This window comes from Palaemon carinicauda, chromosome 29 (genome assembly GCF_036898095.1).
Source record: "Palaemon carinicauda isolate YSFRI2023 chromosome 29, ASM3689809v2, whole genome shotgun sequence".
Lineage (NCBI taxonomy): Eukaryota > Metazoa > Arthropoda > Malacostraca > Decapoda > Palaemonidae > Palaemon > Palaemon carinicauda.
The window spans coordinates 95,432,727-95,460,161 of NC_090753.1; the positions used below are offsets into that span (position 1 = coordinate 95,432,727).

The 27,435-nt window shown below is 41.5% G+C and overlaps 2 protein-coding genes across 2 annotated transcripts in view; both read left to right on the plus strand.

Annotated features, from left to right (window-relative positions):
• On the plus strand, positions 1–15,718 carry LOC137622873 (brahma-associated protein of 60 kDa-like). Its single transcript, XM_068353445.1, has 10 exons — positions 1–142; positions 3,874–4,058; positions 4,164–4,296; positions 5,356–5,454; positions 8,228–8,383; positions 9,659–9,802; positions 11,722–11,943; positions 12,140–12,307; positions 12,484–12,657; positions 14,413–15,718. Exons 1-10 carry the CDS (start codon positions 11–13, stop codon positions 14,581–14,583), a joined length of 1,584 nt encoding a protein of 527 aa, XP_068209546.1. The 5' UTR covers positions 1–10; the 3' UTR covers positions 14,584–15,718.
• Positions 14,894–27,435, plus strand: part of LOC137622731 (protein Star-like) — a 27,493-nt gene continuing 14,951 nt past the window's right edge. Inside the window, exons 1-2 of the mRNA XM_068353324.1 lie at positions 14,894–14,917; positions 16,142–16,225. Coding sequence (XP_068209425.1) covers positions 14,894–14,917; positions 16,142–16,225 — 108 coding nt within the window. The remainder of the gene's footprint in view (positions 14,918–16,141; positions 16,226–27,435) is intronic.

Genomic DNA, 27,435 nt, shown 5'->3' on the forward strand with positions numbered 1-27,435 from the left:
ATTAGGAAAAATGGCGACGCGTCCTCCGTATCCCGGCACACCGCCTCCTCCAGGAGCACCCAATGCAGGCCCTCAAAGGTACCCTGGGCCTCCTCAAGGGACCCAGGGAACACCTATGAGATATCCACAACAAACATATCCAGTAAGTATAGAGAGGAAATGCCTTAGTTGACCTAAGAAGCTGACCCCCACCTAGTCGTTGGACGAATCTGGCCTTTGTTTACACTCATTTTCCCTCTCCCGTAGTTCAAGTTTTCAGTGACTTTTGGTGATGTTGGGCCTCTGCCTATTGATTTTTTGTCAGTATCGGTTAGTGTTTTGTGTTCTGAATTAATTTCTGTGGGCAGATGATAAATTACGAATGTGAACAGTAAGACCAACCGGTATCCTAACGAAGGAGTATTTGATACTTGAAGATGGAAGGATTCGTATGATAACCATTGCTAGCTTACGATTCGTAGGAACCTATGAGTTGTTGGTAGGATGTCAGTATTCCTGTGACTAAAGCAACTTTGGAGCCTTTGTGTATCCTCGGCCAGTTCCTTTCGTGTACATAGAGGATGGTCATCAACTAACCTAAGCATTCCCCCTAACCTAACCTTCAAGCAGTATCCGGAGCCTTTGTAGGGTGACGGCCAGGTCCGTTTTCAATCATAGAAAATGGGAATATTATAAAGTGGGGTGGACTATGGCCGTCGTTCTAAAATCGAGTTCGTAGAAAACGGGAATATTCTGAACTGTGGCCGTCGTTCTAAAAACGATTTTGGCGGGAGAAGCTTACTTAAAAAACCCACCTAACCTATGCTAAAAGCCGTGTCTTTACCCAGGGGGGCTGTGTCCCCCGGACCCCCCCCCCCCTTACACAACAATATAATTAACTACATAGTTAGATACTGAAATCCATGTGTACTTACATGATTAATATTCAAAATCGCTGAATTCCGAATCTTCGGGAGGCGCGCTGACGATCTTTTTTCTGACTTTCGATGGGCGGAATGAGGATAAAAATACAGTATCCTGGCACAACAACTGGGATTTTTCAAAAAAACTCGTTTCAAACTAATCTTCTTCCGGCACTTGTGATAATTACACCGCCAAAAGTACGTGTTTTCACCGGTTCTTGATTTGCCGTCGTACTTCTTAGTGACTTCGCCGATATTGTAAGTAGAACACAGACCGGAAAAATCACCTAACAGGCCTTTGAAATACAAATAATCACTGAAATTGTTAGTGGCCATGAAACTGAACACTTGAAAAAAAGTAGGGTCGTTAATTTGGTCGAAATTAATGATATCTTCAGAAACACGAGATGTAGCACCGGACGACATGGTGTCTGCACTAGAAAGAATGAGCGTGCTTCGTGTGAGGTATGGTATGATCGAGATTTTTGAATTCTTGTATTCTGATTGGGCAAAAAAATACCCGTAGGCTAATCCGCAGGTCAAGTGGGGTCTCATTGGGTCGTTTCAAAAGTACCGCGGCCGTGACTAGTTCGGTAATTTGTCACTACAGCGGTGCTATCGCTATCGTAACGCCATCTACAGCTAGTTTTTTGAACTACGGGAGCGAGAAGATTCGTGGCCGGAATAAGAACTCGAGCCACATATAAATTTTCAGGTAATTTAGGGTTTTCGGCAAAAAACATAAAAGTGTGCTTTTAAGCACATATTTAAGATCCGTAGATCATTTCCAAACGATCTTATTCTATACAAGATAACAGTGGGAGCGATAATAAACAAATTAGGACGGGTGGCCGTAGCGCTACAAACTACCCCAGTATCCTTACCTACAAAGCTAACGGGGAGCGTTTACGACCCCCTGTGTCGCCCCTGACACAGCCATATACTTAGTCGGATGTCATCTTACATGTAGGTGGTCGCTATCATACATAGCTAACGGGCCGGGGGGCGGCTTGCGACCCCCCTTACACTGCTGTATTCTTAGTCAGCTGTCATCTTACATGTAGGTGGTCGCTATCATACATAGCTAACGGGCCGGGGGCTTATGCTCCCTGCGACCCCCCTTACACTACCGTATTCTTAGTCGGCTGTCATCTTACATGTAGGTGGTCGGTAACATACATACACCCCGCAACTTTACTTAGTTTGGTAGGGTTTCGCCTCCATATCATTCCCTTGCTAGATCCTAAACTATACTGGTTATTAGATCCTATACTGTATGCCTGACATCCGCTGATCTGCAGACAACCCCTTATTTCTGTACCGCGGTCTGCTGTTGTGCTTTAGTGTATTGCCTTTGTATAACGAGAGCAGGACCTCCCGTCTGCTTGAAACACCTAACCTAAATTTCCCTACCTAACCTACAAGCTGTGCCCATTCTCACTTACTCGACGTTAGCCCCCTGCGACCCCCCATAGACTGCAACATTCGTAGTGTTGAAAATAAAATAGTTACTTGACATGACTATCTTCATACGTACATCCCGAAAGTGTTATACGAGAAGAAATCATAAGTTTCATGAAAAATTTTTTAGATTTAATATTTCAGTATTTGATCAGGTAGGAAAAATTTAGGGCTTTCCTTTCAGTAATCAAAATCGATACTGCAATTTGATGACTTTCAGTAGAACAGTTTCTCAACAGAAGTAAGTTTTCTTGATACCAGATCTCCACATAACATCGTCAATTAATAAAGTAGCCTCATGCATGATTACGGCCTTTCCCTCGTGATTCAAGATATCAAGAGGTTTTCCATTTAGCCAAATGTGTTAATCCTATGGAGAGCATTCATAACTGAAGAAATAGAACCCTCACCAGAGATTAGAAATAGTGTGGACAGCAAAGACTGCAACCCTTGCACTGTGACATAGTGCAGAAGGTCCTTAACTTGCAAACATTCGGAGATACAAACAAAAATAAAACTGAAATCATAAATCTCGGATATTGTATTAAAAGTTTGTATACTGTTATAGAGTAATGAGATACTATAATAAAATAATATTGTATGCCTAACTTATAAATGTAATCGAAAAGTTTGTCATGTTTCTTCAAAAAGGCCCTTAAAAGAAACAAAGTGAATATAAATGAATCACTATATTTCGACCAATACACATTGGCCCTCTTCAAGGTGTAAAGTACACGTTGATAAGGGCCAATGAGTATTGGTAGAAATATAATTTTTCATTTATATTTCCTTTGTTTATTTTATGGGCCTTTTTGAGGAAATATATTTGTATAGTATAATACAGTAATTTAAACAATATTTGCAGTAACGGGAATTTTTTTAAATTTTTTTTTCTTATGAAACGGGACTACAGTACAGTATTTGTGGATTTTTGCTGCTGGAAATTGTAGGCATGGGAATGTGGTTTATGCCTACCCTCTGTCAAAATATAACAAAATTCAACTCCAACAATTTAAGTTACAAACAGTTTGTAATTTGAGGATATTCCGTATAGTGAATATGACAGGTACTTGGGGCAGGTTAGGTATGATGAGCAAAGCACGCCTGGTCAGGCAAGGACTCTGCATACAAGGTTGGTTAAAAGAATATGGCCCAGTATTCTCAGTGACATTAGCCCTGTAGGCCAGGTTAGGTGTGGTGGCAGGAGGCACCATAAGTTTTTTTAAGGTTTAAAGGACACTCGGGAATGACAGACTCCTTGTTATCTATTGTACCGTAAAAAGTTATTAGCTTGTACAAACATTATTCTTTAGGCAGCATTGAGTACAGTGCTGTACTGTAATTGAATCCATGCTAGGTTTTTAACTGTATAGTGTTGCAAAATAATATTATTATTGCATGAACATGAGTACATATGCTTTTAGATTTAAAAGTTCTCAGTGCCTTTATGATATTTGATATCGCTGTAATGACACCCTAAAACTATACTATACTGTTATATATTTTACAGCAAATGAATGTGCAAAGAGCTCAGTACCCTCCTGTAGGTATGGGCGGGCCTGGTGGTACCCCTGCAGGAGGTATGCCACGTCCTCCTGGACCTGGTCCCCAGCAGTATTCGGGAGGAATGGTCAGACAGACTGTTCCATCAACACCTGGCTCAAAGCGCCCGGCTTCTTCTGGTTCTTCTAAAGGGTAGGTGGCATTTCCTTGAGTGTGGAACATTGTTACCCATTTGCTATTGGAAGAACCACGGTTTGATTAATGCGTACATTCTAAAACAAATTGAATTTCTAACAGTGGCGGCGGTGGAGGTGGTGGGGCAGGTAGTGCTAATCAGCCTCCAAGTTCAGGGCAGGGTGGCGCTTCCAGCGACTATCACGGCAGTTCGAAGAAAAAGAAGAAGCTCGCGGAAAAGATACTACCACAAAAGGTACTGTACTTCCTTTGTTCTGTTTGAGTAGGGTTCTAGACTATTAATTACCCCATTTGGGACAGTCTGTCTTAAAGTTCATGATTTTATGGTTGTATTAATTTGTAAAGGTGTCTTTACCATAATTTTTTTTTAGTGTAAATCAATAGTTTTAATTTTTTTTTTGAGTTTCAAAGGTTGAATTCCAAACGTATCCTATACTATAGGTGAGCATTTTAGAGTAACAGAAGTCTTCATGTTCATTATTGTAAGATGTGTGTGATTATTTATAGGCATGTCAGGTATGTGGTTTATATCTTTTCATTTGGTTAATAATAAATGGTATTGTATTGAAATTTAATTAAAGCCTAAGTAATTGCATAACTCTTCTTAATTTCATTTCTTTTAATTAGATTTTATGCAACTACGTCTTCAGTAATTTGTGAGACCCTGATTAGCTAAAAGGACATTGCCACCATTAGCCACCATTATAGTGTTTCCAAGAAGCCCAGTTCATTTATGTTTAGGATTTTAACCTTTTTAAAAAAAAATTTATAGATAAGATGAAAATATCTCTTATCATAGATTTTTACCTCAATTTAATTTTTTATCTATGGTGTTTAACGTGTATTTTATTTTATTCATTTATTTAGCATTAATATACAGTAAATATTTTTTCAACCTAAATTCAATCAGGCCACCTCTGTAAAGCTGGGTTTACACGGCAGAACGGTTCGTCAAACCCGGTTGTCAAACTTGCTTGTCAAACGACTCGAAGAGGTGGAGTCAGCCACAAATGCGTTAGGTTTGTGGATAGTGAAGCCCCGCCCACCAAAGTCGGGCGAGAAAATTTTCTTCGAGCCGTTCGACGAACGTGTACGATAACCAAATACCCCGTTCACACGTTCGAACATCACTTCAAACACTCGTTTGTCGAACCACGTTTGATGAACTGTTTGGCCATGTAAACCTTGCTTAAGAATCGAGCTTGACTTATTGGGCTGGTTATCTCTTCCATTTAATGATAATAAATAACCTGGAAGAATTTGTCTGTCTTCATTGTTGTTTTTCCCCCCACAGGTGCGGGACCTGGTTCCAGAAAGTCAGGCATATATGGATCTGTTGGCCTTTGAGCGGAAGTTAGATGCAACAATTATGAGAAAGAGACTAGACATCCAGGTTGGTTGGTTATCAATTTTATGCTTATCATAACAGAATTTAGTGAAAAGATTTGATATCCTCATATACTGTAGTTATTTTGTTTACTGTTACAAAGTTCCTTATAGTTTTCAGTAACCAGTTTTATTAATGCAAAATGTTTTATGCCGGGTAATGATTGAAAGATAGCATGGAAATGCAAAAAGGGCATTGATGTCAAGGCTAAGAGTAACACGCCCGTAGCCCAGGACTGGGGACCAGGTTGTGGGTTACTGGGTTTTTAAGGTTACCTATCTTGGTCACAAAAGGTTTGGTCATCCTGTTCACATTCATAAGGGACAGTAAAAACAAGAATGGTTACAAACTGCCATGAGCCAGTCGGAATACGTACAAGGAAAATGCTAGTTCATGCACAAATACGAACCTTTGTCTTTTAATAGGAGTATGATTTCAGCAAAGTTGGAAGCAAAGCTGTAGGTAGTTACCGGCATGTAGCAAGAGCCCTGCTTCCCTGCCAGCTCACTGATAGTAACTTTGATTTTAGCCACTGAGTAAAAAAATGGTGTTAACAATCTTGGCTTCTTTACACATTTCTTTTAATTTCAAATTATCTTGTGTTTGGCAAATGGAGAAACCACATGCGGGCATGCAATCTAGGCCAGGGGTTCCTGGCCATAGGTGTGTAACCTTTGTGAGTAGAACCAATAGATCCCCATTCTTTGTACCCTTCTTGCAGGGTTCATAACTGCAGGCAGTCACCACGCCCTGTGAGGAGTGTAAGGAGTGGTTGTCCTCCCAGTGGCTAGAGTATGGCGAAGGATTGTTTGTCCTCCCAGTAGCTAGAGTATGACAAGAAAAGGAAGAAGTCTTAGTGAGATTCTTCTCCTTCAGGGTTTTTCTCGAAGTCTAAGAATCCGCTCAGTCTCTCCTTTCTATTTCTGGTAGTCTTGCCTCTGAGCATTCTCTGCCTCCCTTCTTTTGTGAGACAAAGTTGAAAAGGATCACGACATGGATTTAACTTTGGGGCAACCCCAGAGCCAAGTCACATTATCTGCTTCCCTTAGAGAAGCTGGTATTCCGTCTCCTCGGGGAACCCTAAACTCTCTACAGATGATGACACGGCTAGAGTCTACATCTCAGTGTTGTCAGGTGTATGAGGACAGAGGAGAATGTAAAGAATAGGCCAAACTGTTGGGTGTATGTGTTAGGACAAGGAAAATGAGTCATAACAAGAGAGAAGAATCCAATGTAGTAGTGTCTTGCCAGTCAAAGGACCCAATAACTCTCCAACAGTAGTATCTCAATTGGTGGCTGGTGCCCTGGCCAACCTACTACCTACCTAGGTGGTTTATTAGAATTAGCACTTTTTCTCATCCTTAGGTATGAGTGGTCTGACATATCAGGATTTTAAATCAGCCAAATTGGTTATAGGAGCTTCCTCCCCATAAGGATAAATCTATTAAAGGACAAAGGTTTTTATTTGTGAAAGAACAAATAAAATTTTTAGAAGTAATGTGAATTTATCCTAATTATACAAACCTGACTCTGTCCTACAAGTCCTATGTGAAGGTCAAAGTGGCTACTCGGTGAGCTGGGATTGGCCTTGGTCTTCCCCCGCTACTTCCAGTAACTACTGTACCTCATTATGAATTTTAACAGCTAAATTCATACTGCTATTAACCCTTTGATCGCCATAAGATGTAATATATGTCGAGTGTAAGCTCAGTATTTCCCACGTTGCCAAATGACATGCACGCCAATTTTTCCTCTTGATTTTATTATTTTCGTATATAAAAATATTTTTCAAAATATGTTACATATATCAAATGAAGATATTTAATAAGGTGTATGATAAGTAAAGTTGTAAAGTCTTGTCTTGTACATTTGTTTGTGTAGGGATGAGTCAAGTCAAATATTGAAATAAAAAGGGGAGGTTGCCCTGGATGACTGGTAGGGGCTCAAAGGGTTTAGGGACTCAGGTTTGTGTGTATAGTTGGGAAAATATGAATTACTTGAAAAAACTGATTTTCATATCTTATTACCAATTAAAGTATACCTTCAGTGCACCTTAACCTTTTTACTCCCAAAGGACGTACTGGTACGTTTCACAGAAGCCATCCCTTTACCCCCATGGACGGACCGGTACGTCCTTGCAAAAAAATGCTATAAAAATTTTTTTTTCATATTTTTGATCATTTTTTTTTTTTTTAGAAAATTCAGGCATTTTCCAAGAGAATGAGACCAACCTGACCTCTCTATGACAAAAATTAAGGCTTTTAGAGCAATTTAAAAAAAATATACTGCAAAATGTGCTGGGAAAAAATAACCCCTTGGGGGTTAAGGGTTGGAAATTTCCAAATAGCCTGGGGGTAAAAGGGTTAAGCTATATACTGTAGGCATTAATTTAAGGGACTTTGTACCATATTTTCATCTAGTTGCATTCAGATTTTAGCCCTCTACAATACCTCCATTCCTGCATCCTTTCTTCCATCTTGCTGCCCAACATCTTAACCTTTACTTTATGATGCAACTGGGGAAAGTTTGCCCAGTTACACATGGTTGCTGAATGATCTCCCAGGCCCTGTGGTACAAATTCATTAATCTAATACTTTTGATGTTCTACATATTCGAAGAACAGGCTGGGAGGAGCATAGAGAGGAAAGGTCCCCTTTTTTTTTTCATTTGTTTGATGTCGGCTACTCCCCAAAATTGGGGGAAGTGCCTTGGTATATGGATGGATTTAATGAATTTTTGCCAATACTGTGTGTAAATAACTTGCATTTTTTCCCAACAGGAAGCCCTCAAAAGACCAATGAAGGTGAAGAAAAAGCTACGAATTTTCATCTCCAACACATTTTATCCAGCTAGAGCGGAGGGCACCGAAGGAGACGATGCTTCCGTGGCCTCCTGGGAATTGCGTGTTGAGGGGAGACTGTTGGAAGATCATAAGGTTGGTCTCTTCAAGCTTCTGTCTATTATTGAACTCTTCCAGCACTATCTGTTGTTAGTTCACATGTTCATTAGTACATTCACATTTATCATTATAAACTGGAGCATCAAGACCACTTTTAAGAAGGTAGATAGTAGGATGAAAAGAGGCCCAAGGGAATAAGTGAAATGTAAACCAATGAGGGAACACTCGAGCACACTATTCTATCTTATTTCTCTTCCTATTGTTTTGTTAAAGTTTTTATAGTTTATATAGAAAATATTTATTTTGTTGTTACTCATGAAATACTTCATTTTTCCTTGTTTCCTTTCCTCACTGGGCTATTTTCCCTGTTGTAGCCCCTGGGCTAATAGCATCCTGCTTTTCCAACTAGGGTTTTAGCTTAAGTGATAATGATATTAACAAAAAACCTCTGCTACCACTTGTATTTTTCCCACCTGTAAATTGGACCCCCACTGCACGACTCAGTGTTGGAATATTAGCAAGCTGACATTGTACAAAATCTCTATTTTCTCAAGGTAGTTGAAAAGGAGAAAAAGTAAAGTTATGCTCACTTTTTTTTATTCGAGGATTTGAAAGTTTATTATTGAACTAGAATAATACATATAACAAAGTACCGGGAGAGTAATTCATTGGCTATTGAAATTCACAATTATATGCGTTTGTATGTTTAAAAATAGCAGGAGCTTTTGCACTCTAGCTTTGAAAAAAGTGTGAAAGCACCTGCTTTTTTCAAATATAAAAATGCATATAATTGAGGATTTTAATACCCAAGATGAACGGACAGGGCATGTTTTTTTATGCAAGTTATAGAGTAATTCATATTACTAATGAAGAATTGATGATATTACTTTGCTTGATACCTCATGAATTGCATAAGAAGAGAGGTAGTTTCATCACAGCAGTGAATTATCGTACATCATCCACTGTAGTTGGTACTACAGTAATTTTCTTTAGTCATCCTTTTTGTGTCTTCTATATCATTTCTATCTACGCTTTCAGTCATCATTTAAGATAAAATCATATGATCGAGTTCTGTGTGCGTCTAAATGTGACTCATTTATGCAGAAATACTGTAATAATTTTCCGATAGATGCATGAATTTTGTAACTATTTGTCGTGAAATTTCTCATGTTATTTTACCATATAAAAACAGCAACAATATGGTGGTAACTCAGTCACTGGATACAACATGGTAAAGGCCTTTCAATTACGATACTAAATATCCATGCAGGTAGCTAACTGCAGCTCATTTTATTGTCGTCCTCTTTCCAGAACGATCCCAGTAAGTTGAAGCGTAAATTCTCGTCTTTTTTCAAATCTCTGGTCATAGAGTTGGATAAAGATTTGTACGGGCCAGACAACCACCTTGTGGAGTGGCATCGAACAACAACTACACAAGAAACTGATGGTTTTCAGGTAAGTTTATTTGTGTAAAGAAGGACATCATGTAGTGAACGTTGGTGTGTGATCAGCATTCGGACACTAGGCAGTCTGTGTGCTAGATTTAGCCACAGTCCGCAAACCACTACATATTCTTGACAATGTTCTTTATATTTAAGTTTAGTGCACTTTGCTCTTTTAGGAATGTTAATGCTCTTGTTGTTGGAGATCTAAGTCTTGTGTTAGATGAAGATTTTAACCACTAATATGAATTTTTTTTTTTTTTTTTTTTTTTTTTTTTTAGAAATGGAAGTTATTACTTTAGGATCTATAACTTTTTAGGAAACTTTCCACATGTTACTTTGTTTTGGTTCAACCTTATGTTTATAGTTTTCATTGTTACTTGTATGAATGTTTTAAGTCTTGAAGCCTTAGAAAGTGTGAGGTTACTAGTATCATTTGACACTTGCATGAACTGACAAACTAAGGTTGAAAAATATATTGGAAATGTGGGAAAAGGTTTGACAGTCATTAAAGATGGAAACTATTAAAGCAAAAATATTTCTCTTCGTATATGGTGCTGTATTGTTTGATATCTTAAATTGATTAAAAGACTTGGTCTTATTCAAGCTAATGATTATAAAAAGAAATATGAAAAGGTTTTGTCTATCCATGTCATGTCTTCTATTGGTAATGTAAAACACTTCTTTTGAAAAACCAGTGAACCTTTTTTTAATGCAACATAGATGAACCTATGTACTTGGATTAGATTTTTAATTCAACATAGCCCTTAGGTTTGTGTTACACTTATCTGGAAAATAAGCTAAAATTATGCTAGTATTTGAACCACCTTTTAATAATATATTGTTTTTTAATTCAGCCCCCCAAAAGCTAGAATCTTTTGCCTTACCAAAAGCTTGAATTTCTTGCCTTACCAAAGGCTTGAATTTTTTGCCTTACCAAAAGCTTGAATTTTTTGCCTTACCAAAAGCTTGAATCTTTTGCTTTACCAAAAGCTTGAAACTTTTGCCTTGCCAAAAGCTTGAATCTTTTGCCTTACCAAAAGCTTGAAACTTTTGCCTTGCCAAAAGCTTGAAACTTTTGCCTTACTAAAGGCTTGAATGAATCTTTTGCCTACCAAAAGCTTGAATCTTTTGCCTACCAAAAGCTTGAATTTTTTTTTACTTACCAAAAGCTTGAATCTTTTGCTTTACCAAAAGCTTTAAACTTTTGCCTTGCCAAAAGCTTGAAACTTTTGCCTTGCCAAAAGCTTGAAACTTTTGCCTTGCCAAAAGCTTGAAACTTTTGCCTTGCCAAAAGCTTGAAACTTTTGCCTTACCAAAAGCTTGAATCTTTTGCCTTACCAAAAGCTTGAAACTTTTGCCTTACCAAAAGCTTGAAACTTTTGCCTTACCGAAAGCTTGAAACTTTTGCCTTACCAAAAGCTTGAATCTTTTGCCTCACCAAAAGCTTAAATCTTTTGCCTTACCGAAAGCTTGAATCTTTTGCCTTACCAAAAGCTTGAAACTTTTGCCTTACCAAAAGCTTAAATCTTTTGCCTTTCCAAAAGCTTGAATCTTTTGCCTACCAAAAGCTTAAATCTTTTGCCTACCAAAAGCTTAAATTTTTTGCCTACCAAAAGCTTGAATTTTTTGTTGAAACTTTTGCCTTACCAAAAGCTTGAAACTTTTGCCTTACCAAAAGCTTGAATTAATCTTTTGCCTTACCAAAAGCTTGAATTAATCTTTTGCCTACCAAAAGCTTGAATCTTTTGCCTACCAAAAGCTTGAATCTTTTGCCTACCAAAAGCTTGAATCTTTTGTCTACCAAAAGCTTGAATTTTTTGCATACCAATAGCTTGAATCTTTTGTCTACCAAAAGCTTGATTCTTTTACTAAATCAATCCCATGTTTTCTATGTAGGTTCTTAAACACAAGTGATTTTCCTCTCGGCAGGTTAAGCGCCCTGGGGACAAGAATGTCCGATGCACAATTTTGTTGCTGCTTGATTATCAACCACACCAGTTCAAACTAGACCCGAGGTTAGCTCGTCTCTTGGGTGTGCACACCCAGACACGGCCTGTTATAATAACGGCGTTGTGGCAGTACATCAAAACACACAAGTTACAGGATGCCCACGAGAGGGAATACATCAATTGTGATAAATATTTAGAACAGGTAGGTGTTTTTTATGTGTATGTTGTGTGTAGTTGATACTCTATGGACTAGAAAAATTCCTTTATGTAATACCCATACATTGTTAGAGAACAAAATAAAATGATTAACTGGGCTAGAATGTATCCAGAAAAGGACAACAGTGAATTAGTTGCTAATTGATAGTTTGTATATTTTATGAGAGATTATGACTTTTCAGATCTTTGGCGTGCCTAGGATGAAGTTTGCTGAAATTCCTGGTCGCTTAAGTCAGCTCCTCTTTCCCCCCGATCCCATCATAATCAACCATACCATATCCGTCGAAGGGGCGGATCAGAAGAAGACCTCCTGCTACGACATTGATGTGGAAGTGGACGACAATTTAAAGGTAAGAAAAGTCGCTCTGAGAGGTTTGCAGGTCCGGTTTGATAAATCTGGTGCAGGACAGTTCTGGCTAGTTTTCATTTCTCTTTTGGACTATTTCGTGGAATGTTTTCTTTTTGTTGTAATAGCCCTAGTTCAATCTAAGTTTTGTTAATTTCCCCGTCAATTTTTTCCCAACAGACGCAGATGAATAATTTCTTGCTGAGTACAAACAGTCAGCAAGACATTCAGACTCTGGACACCAAAATTCACGAGACTGTTGAGACGATTAACTCTCTCAAGACTAACAGGGAGTTCTACCTGTCCTTTGCCAAAGATCCTCAACAGTTCATACAGAAGTGGCTCATATCACAGGTACGTTTGACACCTTTATGCTATTGTTGTTATTATTATTATTACTAGCTAAGCAGCAACCCCAGTTCGAAAAACAGGATATTATAAGCCCAAGGGCTGCAATAGAGAAAATATCCTAGCGAGGAAAAAAATAAGAATCGATAAACTACGTAAGAGTGCTGTAATGAATAGTGAATACAAAATATCTTAAGATTGGTAAAAATGTTAAAATAGATCTGTCATATGTAAACTATGAATTATATCAGCAACTTTTCAACGCAAAACTATTCGCTGTAAGTTTGAACTTCAGAAGTACCGCCGATTCAACTGCCTGATTATAAAGATCATTCCACAATCTTATCACAGCTGATATAAAACTTTTAGAATACAGTTCTGTGTATTATAAAATGTCAGGGCAGATGATAAATAATGAGAGAGAAATAGGGTAATATGACAGCATTAACATGAGTGGTTAAAGTTGCCAAGTATTCTGATGAACAGAACTTACGAAGAGGCAGTGGCTTAAGTCTTTTACAAAATTAAGTATACTTTGTTGGTTTATGATAGGGGAATTTCTATAATGTTAATACCAACTTATTGTTATTAAATTTTGGAATTGCAATGTATATGTCTAATGCAAACACTTGGAATTATCTTTATGGGTGCCAATATCTTTCTTGCTTTGTAAAGGGAATATTTTGGAGGAATTTTGTCTTTTTCTATTGTGTTCATCCACTTTTGATATCAAACTAGTGTAACTTTAAGCAAGTTTTTAAATGATGGCAGTGAGGTATAAGTGAGTATATACATTGAGTTATTATTATTATTACTTGCTAAGCTATAACCCTACTTAGAAAAGCAGGATGCTATAAGCCCTAGGGCTCCAACAGGGAAAATAGTCCAATGAGGAAAGGAAAGAAGGAAAAATAAAATATTTTAAGAACAGTAACATTAAAATAGATATTTCCTTTATAACTATGAAAACTTTAACAAAAAAGGAAGAGAAATTAGATAGAATAGTGTGCCCTAGTGTAACCTCAAGCAAGAGAACTCTAACCCAAGACAGTGGAAGAACATAGTACAGAGGCTATGGCACTATTAGATAGACAACATAGAAAGTCCTCAATTTACAAACGTAATAAGTTCCAAGAAACTGTTCATAATTCGAAATTTGTTACATTTTTTCCTAGGATAGGCTTCTCCTAACTCACATGCCTATGGTCTTCAGCTGCCAAATTCAACTAATAGTCCAGTTTTATATTGCAATTGTTGCCTTGCTTACTGCATTAACCCTTTTACCCCCAGGCTATTTGGAAATTTCCACCCCTTAACCCCCAAGGGGTTATTTTTTTCCCAGCACATTTTGCAGTATATTTTTTTTAAATTGCTCTAACAGCCTTAATTTTTGTCATAGAGAGGTCAGGTTGGTCTCATTCTCTTGGAAAATGCCTGAATTTTCTAAAAAAAAATATCAAAAATATGAAAAAAACATTTTTATAGCATTTTTTTTGCAAGGACGTACCGGTACGTCCATGGGGGTAAAGGGATGGCTTTTGTGAAACGTACCAGTACGTCCTTTGGGGGTAAAAGGGTTAAATTATATGTTGTTTTATTACAGTACTTCATTACTGTAATACGCTTTTGATACAAAATCAGGTTTATGATTTCAGTTGGAATTGGTATCTGTGTGTGTTTGTAAGTTTAAGACCTTCTTATACGTTCAATCTCAAACTTTATATTTGTAAGTTAATTAAATTGTCTGCGTGCTCTTTGCAGAACCGAGATTTGAAGACAATGACGGACGTTGTCGGAAATCCAGAAGAAGAGAGAAGAGCCCAGTACTACTTCCAACCTTGGACACACGAGGCTGTCAATCGTTACTTCTATTCAAAGATCCAGCAGAAACGGGCGGAACTTGAACAGGCTTTAGGAATCAGAAATAATTAGGGAGTTTATCAAGTGGCTTCAAATGTTTTGATCCATTTAGACCTTTTATTTAGGGATGGGGAAAGGAACTGTATCGCCAGTCTTGCCGACCTAGGGCGAGTAACCCGGCTATCCTTTGAGTTTCTTTTGTAGCTAAAGTTGGAGGTCGTGCATAAGTTGCATTACAAAGGAATGATGTACAGTACCTGATAATTTTGCCATTCTCATTGCAAAATTCAGAATTTTGAAAAAAATATTGTAAGATTTTTTATAGATTTAACATGTCTTTATACTTTTTAACGGTTATATAACTTAACGTCTTATTCGCTGCATGGCGCCAATATTAAAGATACAGGTAATGAATACAGTATCACAAGGGCCATCTCATTTGTAGACCAGCGTTTTTAATCATCATAACACTGACCTTTACTGATAATAAAGGTTTGATCTCTGGCCTATAGATGGGATATGAGAATGGTTTTGTAAATAACATTGTGTTCCAAACGTTGTCGTTAACGAGATCCCTCACAGGATTTATATTTAAGAGATGATCGCCTCTTCATTCAAGGAGTATTTTTCTCTTCAAACCGGATTAGACCGAAACTTCGTAGATGTCAAGATGATTAATCGAGAAACCTCTTTGAGCATAGCTCTTTTTAGGAGGCCTGACGACCTTTCACTAACAAATACCCACTGGTAAGGTTTGGCAATATTTGAAAAATAAAATTTGGAAATTTAGCGTGGTTTTCAGTTCTTAACAAGTGTTTCATATACACTGCATTAGATATATTGGCTTCATCAACTCCCATGGTTCTTAAATTTTGGTGCTTCAAATTTGGGAATTTATTGGTAACTAAATTTATTCAGAAAAAAATGGTGATGGTAAGACAGCTGAGAAGAAGTAAATATCACCCTTTTTGTGATACTGTATATTCTACAGTTACATTTCTTCAGTAGTTTGTTTGCAAACTTGAGTAGATTGTCAACTTATTTCTCTGCAATCCTAATTCAGATCCATCAAATTCAGTAAAAAAATGTTGCATTAGTGAAATATTCATTTTATACTTGTGACGGAAGTCATCTCATTTGTGTTACAAATAGCATATGTAGGGTAACAGTATTTTGAAATCACAATAAATATTTTTTTTCCTTTGAACACAGTTTTTAAGTTCATTATCCAAAGAGAAAAAAGCAAGAATGTTTTCCTGAGACTTTTCCATTTCATTAAGTGAGGTTTGGTATTATTGGAAGTTGCGTCCTCTTGTGAATAAGAATTCTTTTTATATGAGCCTAATTTTTATGGTGGTTTTGCTCAGATTCTTTTTAAATATGATGTATATTCTGGCAAAACTCAAATGTTTTTTAGTTCCTACACGTAATATAAACCTTCGACCGTTAATGACAGCATAACTACAGCAAAGCTAGGATAGTCATTAAACTTTTTGACGGGTAAACACATTTGTCAGTCGGGTGGCGGTTAGCTCCACCTTCACTTTAACTTCGGCTGCCGTTCTGTACACATGTACTTCTCAGCACCCAATCTTGGCTGGGTTATCCCTTCTTTGCTATATCTTTTCAGTTAGCAGTGTATGTGCCTGTTTATGACGTCAACTCCTTGGGGCAACGATGTGGCTGTATCATGGTAACCCCAGCCGAGGATATGGTCAGTACATGGTCAAGCTGCAAGTTAACCCTCATCAATTCTTCTCTCGAGCGGTTAACTACTCCACTGTAATGGTTCAATGGCTACTTCCCAATTGGTAAGGGTAGAGAACAGACTTTACCTATGGTAAGCAGCTCTTCTAGGAGAAGGATACTCCTAAATCAAACCTTTGTTCTCTAGTCTTGGGTAGTCCCATAGCCTTTGTACCATGGTCTTCCACTTTTTTGGTTAAACTTCTCTTGTCTGAGGGTACACTCAAGCACTCACTATTCTATTTGTCTCCTTATTTCCTTTCCTCACTGGGCTATTTTCTGTGTTGGAGCCGTAGCCCATGGCTTTATAACATCATGATTTTCCAACTAGGGTTGTGGTTTAACAAGTAATATATCTATCTATCTGCCAGAGCACTTCATCCTATTTTGGGAGGTAGCAATAAAAAAAGAATCTAAAGGGAATTTATCTTCATCATTCCTCATTGCCTGATGAAGACTCATCTGTGTTTGGTTGGTACTGCAAGGGTGCCATAGCCCTCCTTGTCATGTCCCCCACCACTAATAAACTTCATATGGTGAGTCCCATACTGCAGCTACCTCAACAGTCATCGCTTGCCATTGATTTCTGTTCCTAACATTTTTTTTTTCCCTTTCTCACATCTATCCTTCTGTTACCAAGGGTTTTCTTCACTCCACCCATCAACCAAAACCTTGGTCTTCCTCTTGGACTTCCATCAATTCTTGCATTCATCACCTTCTTCAGCAGACGGCCCTTTTCATCCTCTCTACATGGCCAAACCACCTCGACACATTCATATCCACTCTAGCTGTTAATTCATTCCTCACACCCATTCTCACTCTTTACTACTTTGTTCCTAACCCTATCCAACAGAGATTTGTTCCAACACGAATACTTACCTTCGAACTACTTTCTTTTAGGAGATCACTGGTTATCTCTCTCTGCGACCAGAGTTTTGAATAGTTACCCCCCCGCTCCGCGCCCTCAGTAGCTTTACCCCCGGCATCCAGGATTGTGCCCCGAGGGTAGGATTAAGGTAGGTCGCTTGCTAGTCGGGTCACCCTCCTCATTAAGTTCTCTGGTCGCGAGAGGTGAACATCTCTCGCTCTCGTATCTCTGTCGATCCTTTGTGTGCGTCCTGTGCCCCACGTGTTCCCAGCGTGGCAACTTGCGTTTTTTCCCAAGTGTTCGTGTGCGTTCACTTTTCAACCGTGTGCTTACCCAGTGTTTAATTCATTTCCTTAAGTGCTTGTGTCGTGCGTTATGGAGCAGTATTCCTTGATTCCCTTCAAGGAATTAATAGCTGAAGGGAACAATTTTACAATAAATCATTCTTCCTCCCCTTATCCTCTGTGTTAGCCGTGTAGGGGCAGCTTATGTTCCCCTACAACCACGTGTCAGGACTACTAGTCCTGAAATGTAGTGCAGTGAGTGCACTTCGGCACCAAGAGGAAGAATACATCCAAGAGGCTCATAGGAAGACGAGCCTCTCCTCGCCACTTACTTCCCGATGCCTCGTCGAATAGAGCTTCTTATACAGCCATCTTCCCCTACCCAGAGTAGGGGACGAGGTAAGTCAGTTGCGGGGAAGTGCCCATTTCTCTTCCCCAGGAGTTTGAGTGGGTGCGGTATAGCACCAAGAAGAAGTAGACGACGAAGGGTTCGCCTAAGAAGACTAGCGCCGGGCGTCTCGCCTGACAGAGCTTCCCTACCACCCTCTCCTACCCAGAGTAGGAGACGAGGTTGGTCTTTTGTGGAGAAGGTAACTCCTAAGAAGTAGTTCGAGGTAAGTGCTACTTTCGAGAGTGTGTGGGGAGACGGAGTCCTGGTGCAAGCAGGCCACGTCTCCTCTGATGACCCCATGTGGGGGAAAAATGTCCCTAATTCTTCTCCAGTCTCTTTGGCGTATTTTTCAGTCTCTTCTGCAGCCGAGGGCCTCGTCGAGAAGGAGCCTCCCAGGTCTGTATTGCAGCGTTCCCCGGACCGGCAGCCCAGGGTTTTTTCTCACCACGAAGCCCATCCTCCAGACGCAGATATAACCCTCACAGGGAGAAATGCGAGAAGGCCTCTTCAGGCAGGCGTAAGGCCGCGAAGCTTCCGGTTCACCCCGCCAGCGGGTGTAACCAGGCTTCTTTACGGGCAGCCTGGCCGAATCAGCACAGCTGGTTCGGCCCTCGGACTTAAAGGAACGGTTCCCTCCGTCGGGTCAGCCCACGGGTATCCGCGTCCCCCAGAGAGAATACACGAACGGTAGTCCTCGACGGTACGGCGATGCCGGTTCTGACCCCTGAACCGGGTGCGGAGCTCCCGCCGGGGAAGACCGGTACCACCGCAAGGGAGTGCCTGGTATTCCAGAACCGAAGCGCCCGGTGACCCGGCTCCTCGAGATCAAGCCGTAGGAAGGACTCTACAGGTAAGCATAAGTCCCTGAAGCCTCCGGTTCACCCCGCCCAGCGGGGGGAAACGCGCTTCTTGTCGGGCGGCCTGGCTGAACCAGCCCAGCTGGTGCGGCCTTCGGGTCGGAAGGAACGGTTCCCGCTGTCGGGTCAGCCCACGGGAACCGCATCCTCGGCACCCAGAGCCCTTGGGCGGACGAGAGTCCCCGCTGAACCAGCGTTGCCTGCGTTAACCCAGGCCCCTGGTGCGGACGTCCCCGCAGATGAAATCCAGTACCTCGGCAGGACGGCGCCCCTGGCCCCAAAGAGCTAGACGTCCAGTCGGCGTGCCCGGTAACCCAGCTCCCCGGCCCCAAGCCGAGACCTCGGCTGACGGAGGGGAGGGTTCCCTGACGGAGGACTCCGTCTATAGGAGAGCGGTTAGCCTTTTCAGAGGGCACCACAAAATAGCGGAACCTGCGGCTACGAATGAATTTTCCTGGAAGTCAAGCCTTTTGAGGATCATGCAGACTCCCTCCCAACCTAAGACGTCCCTAGCACTTCCTCTAGCCCGAGATCTAGTCCTAGAGCAGGAGTATGTCGGCAAGGTAGTGTCCAGCAATGCCGAGGCCCCTAAAACCCAGAGGTCCTCAAAATTGCTCCAGGGCCTCAGACCCCAAGGCAAAGTCTATGTACCAGCGGGACCACGCCCAGGCCCCTTAAGGTGGAGTCAGCAGTAGACATCCTTAGTCAAGGCGTTTCAGACGGTATACCCTCTTCGGCCCCAGTCTGTTTCTCGCCAGCAGAAGCCTCCATGATGGAGAAAATGTCGAGGGACTTAGTAAACGTCTCCTCTTGGCTGGACTGGTGGGCTTCCACTTTGGTAGGTGTACAAGCCTCCTTCGACCCTGAGGACCCTGACCAGCAAGGCCTACTGAGGGACTTCTTTACCTCCGGGGGTAAAACCCTTAAGTTTTTGACATATCAGTCTCTCGCACTAACAGCTAACTGGGTGCTCTGGAAGCAAGACACTGTTCTGGCAAAGGTGTCTCGGAAGGTACCAGACAGGGAGGCGCGAGCCATTCGCAGCCTTCCCCTGTGGGGAGAGTCTTTGTTTCCTCTGAAGGAACTAGAAGCCATAATGGAGAAGGTCTTGAAAAAGAAGAAGGCTAACGTCCCCAGACCTACGACTCCTAGGAGACCGCCCTATAAGAGGTCCGTCTCGGAAAGTGCCGCGACACCCCAAGCCTCTACCAGCACTACGAGGAGAGAGGCCCCCCTCTTCCTCCTGGTCCACAACGCCTCAGCGCCCTCAAGCTCCTTCAGGTCGGGTTACTCCGCCTCTAGGAGAGGCAGATCAGGCCGCCCCTCTAGAAGATAGAGTGGGAGGCCCTTATCCCCGCCCAACCCTCGAGTTGGAGGATGCCTCAGACGTCATTGGCAAGCATGGAAGGCTCAAGGAGCAGAGCCTTGGACAGTGTCCGTACCAAAGGAGGGCTACAGACTTCCGTTCCTAACGGAACCACCCCCGCTTATTCCGGCCAACCGGACAGAATGACTAGCTCCCAAAGACCCCCTTAAAGAGGACCGCCCTTCAAGAGGAGGTATTGTCCATGGTAGAGAAGGGTGCCATGGAAGAAGTTCTTCTCCCAGGGCCAGGTTTCTACAGTCGCCTGTTCCTGGTGGAGAAAGCGCCGGGGGGTGGAGACCGGTTATAGATCTGTCAGCTCTCAACAAGTTCGTCAAGAAGACGGACTTCAAAATGGACACTCCGAAGTCAGTCCTGCTGTCCTTGAGGGAGAAAGATTATATGATGACCATCGACCCCAAGGACGCATACTTCCAGATTCCGCTCCACACCTCGGGTCGAAAGTTCCTCCGGGTGAAATGGGGTTCCCAGATCCTGCAATTCAGGACCCTTTGTTTTGGTCTGTCAACAGCGCCCCAAGTGTTCACGAGAGTCTTCACGGCTGTCTCAGTGGGGGCTCACGAACGAGGCATTCGCCTTATCAGTTACCTGGACGACTGGTGGCTTCTTTCCGCCTCAGTGGTCCTCTTGGAGGAACAAGGGAGAAGTCTCCTCCAGTTTTGCAAGGATCTGGGGATCGTAATCAACCAGAAGGAGTCAAATCTATCCCCATCCACCAGAATGAACTACTTGGGAATGACATTAGACATCATTCGGGGAAAAGTTTTCCCTTCCGAGGGCAAGATAAGAAAGCTCAGGCACATTAGTCAGCCGTTCCTGTCAGAACACCCCAGGAGGGCGAAAGACTGGCAGAGGCTGATAGGTCACCTGGTCTCATTGGAGAACCTAGTTCCCCAAGGGAGGGTAAGGCTCAGATCCATCCAATGGAATCTCAAGAACCTCTGGTGCCAGACGGATTCACAGCAGGTGCTAATCCCAGTCCTTCCAGACACGAGACCCTCCCTAGAATGGTGGCATTGCCAGTCGAACTCACTCAAGGGGACGCCCTTCGGGACCGGCCCTCCCGAGTTACTACTGTTCACAGACGCCTCCAACCAGGGATGGGAAGCCCTTCTCCTCAACGAAACGGCATGAGAGACCTGGTTGGAAGGGGAGAGGCAACTCCACATCAATGTCCTGGAGTTGGAAGCAGTCCAGAAGGCGTGCCTACACTTCGCAAGTCTGCTAAAGGGAAACACCGTGGCGTTGATGTGCGACAACGCCACGGTAGTGGCATACATAAAGAAGCAGGGTGCTTGTAATCGAAGGAGTTGTGCGATCTCACCATAGAGATTCTAGATTGAGCAGAAGAAAATCAAGTGGTGATGTTAGCAAGGTTCATTCCCGGGAAGAAAAACATTCTGGCCGACGGCCTCAGCAGAATGGGCCAGATAGTAGGGACAGAATGGTCCCTTCTCCCAGAAGTAGCCAAGCTCATCATTCAATGCTGGGGTTCCCCGGTGATTGACCTCTTTGCAACAACCTCAACGCCCAACTCCCAGTCTATTGCTCCCTTGTACCAGACCCGAAAGCAGCCTTAGAAGACGCTTTTCAGCACAAGTGGGACAATCTGGATGTGTACGCCTTTCCCCCTTTTCACGTTGATGAGACGGCCCGAAACCTAAAGATGACTTTGGTAGCGCCCTGGTGGCCGGAGAGAGAGAGTGGTTCGCGGATCTAAAAGACCTATCGAGTCAACCGCCGTGGCCTCTGTCCGCCAGGTCAGACCTTCTGCACCAGCCTCACTTTCTCAGGCTCCACGACAACCCACTCTCCCTACGTCTTCACGCCTGGAGACTATAGAGCGGCTCCTGAAGAAAGGAGGATATTCTTCCTCCCCGGCTAAGAGAATGTCTCTATACCTGAGAAAGTCGTCAGCCGCGGTCTACCAGACAAAATGGGCCTCCGTCACGAAGTGGTGCTCTGAGAGGCACATTAGACCTCTTAAGGCCTCTGTCCCAGACATAGCAGATTTTCTGGTGTTTTCTCAGGGACAAAGTAGGGATGTCAATCCCAGCCATAAAAGGAGTTCGGGCTGCCTTAGGCCAAGTCTTCCTCCTGAAGGGCATCGACCTGGGGGGCTCGAGACACATAGCGATGCTTGTCAAAAGCTTCGAGCAGTCTTGCCCCCCTCAGGCGAGGAGGGTGCCCCAGTGGGACTTAGACAAGGTCCGGAAGATGCTGTGTCGTCCCCCCTTTGAACCCTTGAAGGATATCGTGGACAAAGATCTCACCCTCAAGGCCGTCTTCTTGCTGGCCTTGGCGTCCGCTAAGAGAGTGGGAGAGATCCATGGTTTGTCATACGACGTCTCTCACTCAAAAGGGTGGAAAAGAAGTATCCTTCAAGTTCGTGCCTTCTTTTGTGGCCAAGACTCAGAACCCAGCAGTCTGGGACCCAAGGTTTGAAGGTTTCTCGATTCCTGCCATCCCTAAGACAGGTAATGCAGAAGACTTAAAATTGTGCCCAATGCGAACAATTAGAAAATACCTGGAAAGGGCAGCGCATCTCCGACCGGATATTAAGAGCCTCTTCGTTTCCACAGGTATTAATAAGAAACAAGTTTCCAAAAACACAATCTCCTTCTGGTTGAGACAGGTGATTGCCAGATCCTACAAGGAAGCTGGCATAGCAGTGCCAGGCACTCCCAGACCTCATGACATCAGGGGCCTGAGCACCTCCTTAGCCTTTGAGAAAAACATGGCAGTAGGGCAAATTCTGCGAGCAGGTACTTGGTCGAGCCAGTCAACCTTTACTGCCCACTACCTCAAGGACTACTCAAGAAAATCCTTAGACGGGTACTCCATTGGAACAGTCATCTCCGCCCTCCAAGCGGTGTAACGGTAAACCCCAGGCACATTCAAGACTAGCGACCGGTAGGCACAAGTACGGTTTTCCTACCTCCTACCCAGTTGCTTACTTGCCTCTTCGGGGAGTACCGTCTGTTCCCAGAAAGTCACACATTCTTCACGACTACACGTCGAAAGAAGTTTTCAAAAGGTGAGTTCCTAGACACTAACGTGAATTTTTTGTATAGTTACCCTCGCTTATGCTCTCTGGTAGGTCCCGTTATCCTGAGGCCTGTTGGCCTCCACGGCCGGGTCAGTGGGTCAGATTAGCACTCCCGCCTCCTAAAGTGTAAGTCTCCTAAAAGAAAGTAGTTCGAAGGTAAGTATTCGTGTTGGAACAAATCAAAAATTTTAAATAATTTTTATTTTTCCTAACATACTTACCGAGAACTACTTTCGGGTAATGGCCCTCCCTTCCTTCCCCGAGTGCCTTCTTCCCTTACTAGCATGATTCTAATGCAATAGAACTTAATGAGGAGGGTGACCCGACTAGCAAGCGACCTACCTTAATCCTACCCTCGGGGCACATTCCTGGATGCCGGGGGTAAAGCTACTGAGGGCGCGGAGCGGGGGGGGGGTAACTATTCAAAACTCTGGTCGCAGAGAGAGATAACCAGTGATCTCCTAAAAGAAAGTAGTTCTCGGTAAGTATGTTAGGAAAAATAAAAATTATTTAAAATTTTTGATATACCAACCATACTCCTTTAGACTCTTCATCTCAAACCCATTCAATATCTGTCTCTTTCATTCCCCACAACTCCGGTCCATACATCACAGTTGGTACTGTCACTTTCTCATACAGATCACTCTTTATGTTCATTCTTAACTCTTATTCTTTACTATTCCCTCCACTGCCTCCAGAACTTTACATATTTCTTTCACTCTGACATACATCTGCTTCCACTCCACCATTAGCTGCAACAACAGACCCCAATTACTTAAACTGATCCACCTCCTCAAGTAACTCTCTATTCAACATGACATTCAACCGCGCACCACCTTCCCTTCTCGTACATCTCTTAACCTTACTCTTACCCACAGTAACTCTCAACTTCCTTCTCTCACACACCCTTCCAAACCCTTGTCACTAATCGACCCAGCTTCTCCTCTGAGTCTGTAATCAATACAGTATCATCCGCAAACAACAACCGATTTACATCCCACTCATGATCACTATATTTCAATCCTTGAATTAGATGTCAAGATAAGGTGAAGGATGTTATGGAAAGAAGAGGTTTGGTGAAAATGGATACCTTTGATAGAAGGCATTCAAGAGGGCATATCAGACAACCGACCCCTTAATGTAGGGATAACGGTGAGAAAGATCATCCTAGCATGGAAAGGCTTATGAAATTGTCCAATGATGTCTCGGATGCTTTGAGGTGTTACAAGATCTTGGAAGAGAAGGGGATGCAATCCTGCCAAACAAACCTTTATATGTAACTGACCCTTAACCCTTTACCTCTGCTGCTTCAACACAACCTCCAGTTTCTCCAGCATTTCCTCTTCTCTCCAACTTTCCAATCTTGTCTCTTCAGCTTTTCCAGCATGTTCCACTTCCACATCCCAATAAGCCTGTCCCTTCACCACTTACAACGCCCCTTTCCAGTGTGTGGGGCAACCACAGGAAGGAATAAAAGTAAGTTGGTTTGTTATTTACTGTGTACTAGTGCTGTATTAGTGAAGGTAGAGGCATTTGCATATATAGAGTACAGAATGTATGAATGGCAATGGATTGTTTTATTTTTTTATTTTTAAAGTATACATATGATGAATTTATGTACGTACAGTATGGTGTGTATATTAATCCAACTTCGGTGAAAATGAAATTCCATTGAATTTAAGAACGGATCTCATTCGCAACACGAGACCGCCTGAACTTTTTTTTTTTTTTTAAGTAAAAAGACTTGATTAATTTACATATCCTCTTCAAGAATGAGAATAGCAGTTACTAGTAGATTGCAGTGCTGTAAAAAAAAAAAAAGGAAATTAGAACATCAGGAAAAGTGTCATAAAATTAACCCCCCGGAGGCAGCCATGTTATTATTAGTACTTGCCAAGCTACAACCCTAGCTGGTGAAGTAAGATGCTATAAGCCCAGGGGTTGAACAGGGAAAAATAGCTCTAGGAGGAAAGGAAATAAGCGAAAATAACATATTTTAAGAACAGTAACAATATTGAAATAAATATTTCCTATATAAGCTATAAAATCTTTCAACAAAACAAGAGAAAGAGAAATAAGATACACGTGTGCCTGAATGTACAGTCAAGCAAGAGAACTTTATTCTTAGACAGTGGAAGACCATGGTACAGAGGCTATGGCACTACCCAAAATTAGAGAACAATGGTTTGATTTTTGAGTGTCCTAGAAGAGCTGCTTACCATAGCTAAAGAGTCTTTTCTACCTTTACCAAGAGGAAAGTGGCTACTGAACAATTACAGTGCAGTAAGAAGAATTGTTTGGTAATCTCTGTTTTCAAGTGTACGAGGACAAAAGAAAATTTAAAGAATAGGCCAGACTATTCGGTGTGTGTGTAGGTAAAGGGAAGAATAACCGTAACCAAAGAGAAGGGTCCAATGTAGTAATGTCTGGCCAGTCAAAAGACCCCCTAACACTCTAGCGGTAGTATCTCAACGGGTGGCTGGTGCCCTGGCCAACTTATTACCTGCAAGATGAAAAGGGATATCTATACCTGCTGTTCAGTACAGGAAGCGAATGAATATCTTCAGTGTTAATAGGTTTGGTAAAGTGCAAAGACTGGAGGATAAAAGGCAAGTAAACACTAATATGGGTCGAAAGATATATTGGATATTATAGAGCACATATAAAGGTTTGACGCCGTGTTACAGTAGATTCATACGCGAGCTGCTCTTCTTCTTCTTAGCTAGGTTACTACACAAGTTGGAAAAGCAGGATGCTATAAGCCTAAGGCTTCAGCGAGGAAAATAGCACATGTTTTGAGGAAAGGAAATAAGGAAACAAAGAGAATAATGTGCCTGATTGTACAATCAAGATGAGTTACAACCACAGTTAGCAAAACACGATGCCACAGTTGGCTAAAACAGGAAAAGTAGCCAAATATTATAAGGAAACTAAACAAAGGAAATAAATAAACTATAATATGATGGGAAGTAATGAATAAGAAATATAGAATATTTTAAGATCATTAGCTCTGTCATATATAGATTATGAAAAGAGACCTGTTTAAAAGTTAAATAAAAATAAAAATCAAGAAGTTTGGACTTTTGAAATTTCACCGATTCAACCTCCAGATTATTATTATTATTATTATTATTATTATTATTATTATTATTATTACTTGCTAAGCTATAACCCTAATTAGAAAAGCAGGATGCTATAAGCCAAGGGACTCCAACAGGGAAAATAGCCTAGTGAGGAAAGAAAACAGAAAAATAAAATATTTTATGGAGAGCAACAAGATTAAAATAAATATCTCCTATATAAACTATAAAAACCAGGAGGAAGAGAAATAAGATAGAATAGTGTGCCCAAGTGTACCCTCAAGCAAGAGAACTCTAACCCAAAAGACAGTGGAAGACCATGGTACAGAGGCTATGGCACTACCAAAGATTAGAGAAGAATGGTTTGATTTTAGAGTGTCCTCCAAGAAGAGCTGCTTACCATAAATAAAGTCTCTCTTCTTCCCTTACAAAGAGAAAAGTTGCCACTGAACAATTACAGTGACGTAAGAAGAATTGTTTGGTAATCTTCATTAGGAAGATCATACCATAATCGGAATACAGTTGAAATTACAGCATTGTTATGGAGAAGGCTAGACTGTAAGCTACAGCTCAAGTGTTTGTTTTGTTTTACCTATTTTTCTGTTAAGGGAAAAAGCTCCATATTCAAACCATTGTTCTCTAGTCTTGGGTAGTGCCATATAGCCTCTGATGATTGTAGACGTGCTATTTTGGAGAAGCAGGAGGCCTATCAACTTTGGAAGGGTAACAGATCAGATTTGACCTGGAACAACTATACTCAGCTTCGAGCTTTTGCTCAGAGAGTTTATGCCTCAACTGAAAAGGAGTACAATTTAACAAGAAAAGAAACACTTTCTGGTACAACTCAGGAACATAAATGGTGGTCTACCCTTAAATCTGCACTCTTTGGTGTAGATGCAACAGTTCCTCCTTTGCTTAAACCAGATGGCTCAGTCACTCACTGTCCAAAGGAAAAGGCAACCCTTTTGGCTGATGTTTTTGACAGTAAACAGAGTAATGAAAAACTTGAACTTCCTCATTCCTGTTTTCCTGAGGCTAAACTAACTAGTTTAGCTTTTCGATCTCGTGAGATTAAAGCTCTGTTGATGGACCTTGATGCTTATGGAGGTGTAGACCCAAATGGTATTTTTCCTTTGTTTTTTATAAAGACAGCAGATTTCTTAGCTCCAAAGATATCTGTTATTTTGCGCACGTTAGCAAGAAGAGGAGCTTTTAGCACTAGTTGGAGAATTGGTAATGTTACTCCTCTATGTAAATGTGTTTGT

What these genes read in the sequence shown, in the direction of transcription:
- LOC137622873 (XM_068353445.1), top strand. Translation starts at nt 11, where the DNA reads ATGGCGACGCGTCCTCCGTATCCCGGCACACCGCCTCCTCCAGGAGCA. An exon ending in GACTGTTGGAAGATCATAAG is followed by an intron (nt 8,384 to 9,658) that starts GTTGGTCTCTTC and finishes TCCTCTTTCCAG; the next exon opens with AACGATCCCAGTAAGTTGAA. An exon ending in AGAAGTGGCTCATATCACAG is followed by an intron (nt 12,658 to 14,412) that starts GTACGTTTGACA and finishes TGCTCTTTGCAG; the next exon opens with AACCGAGATTTGAAGACAAT.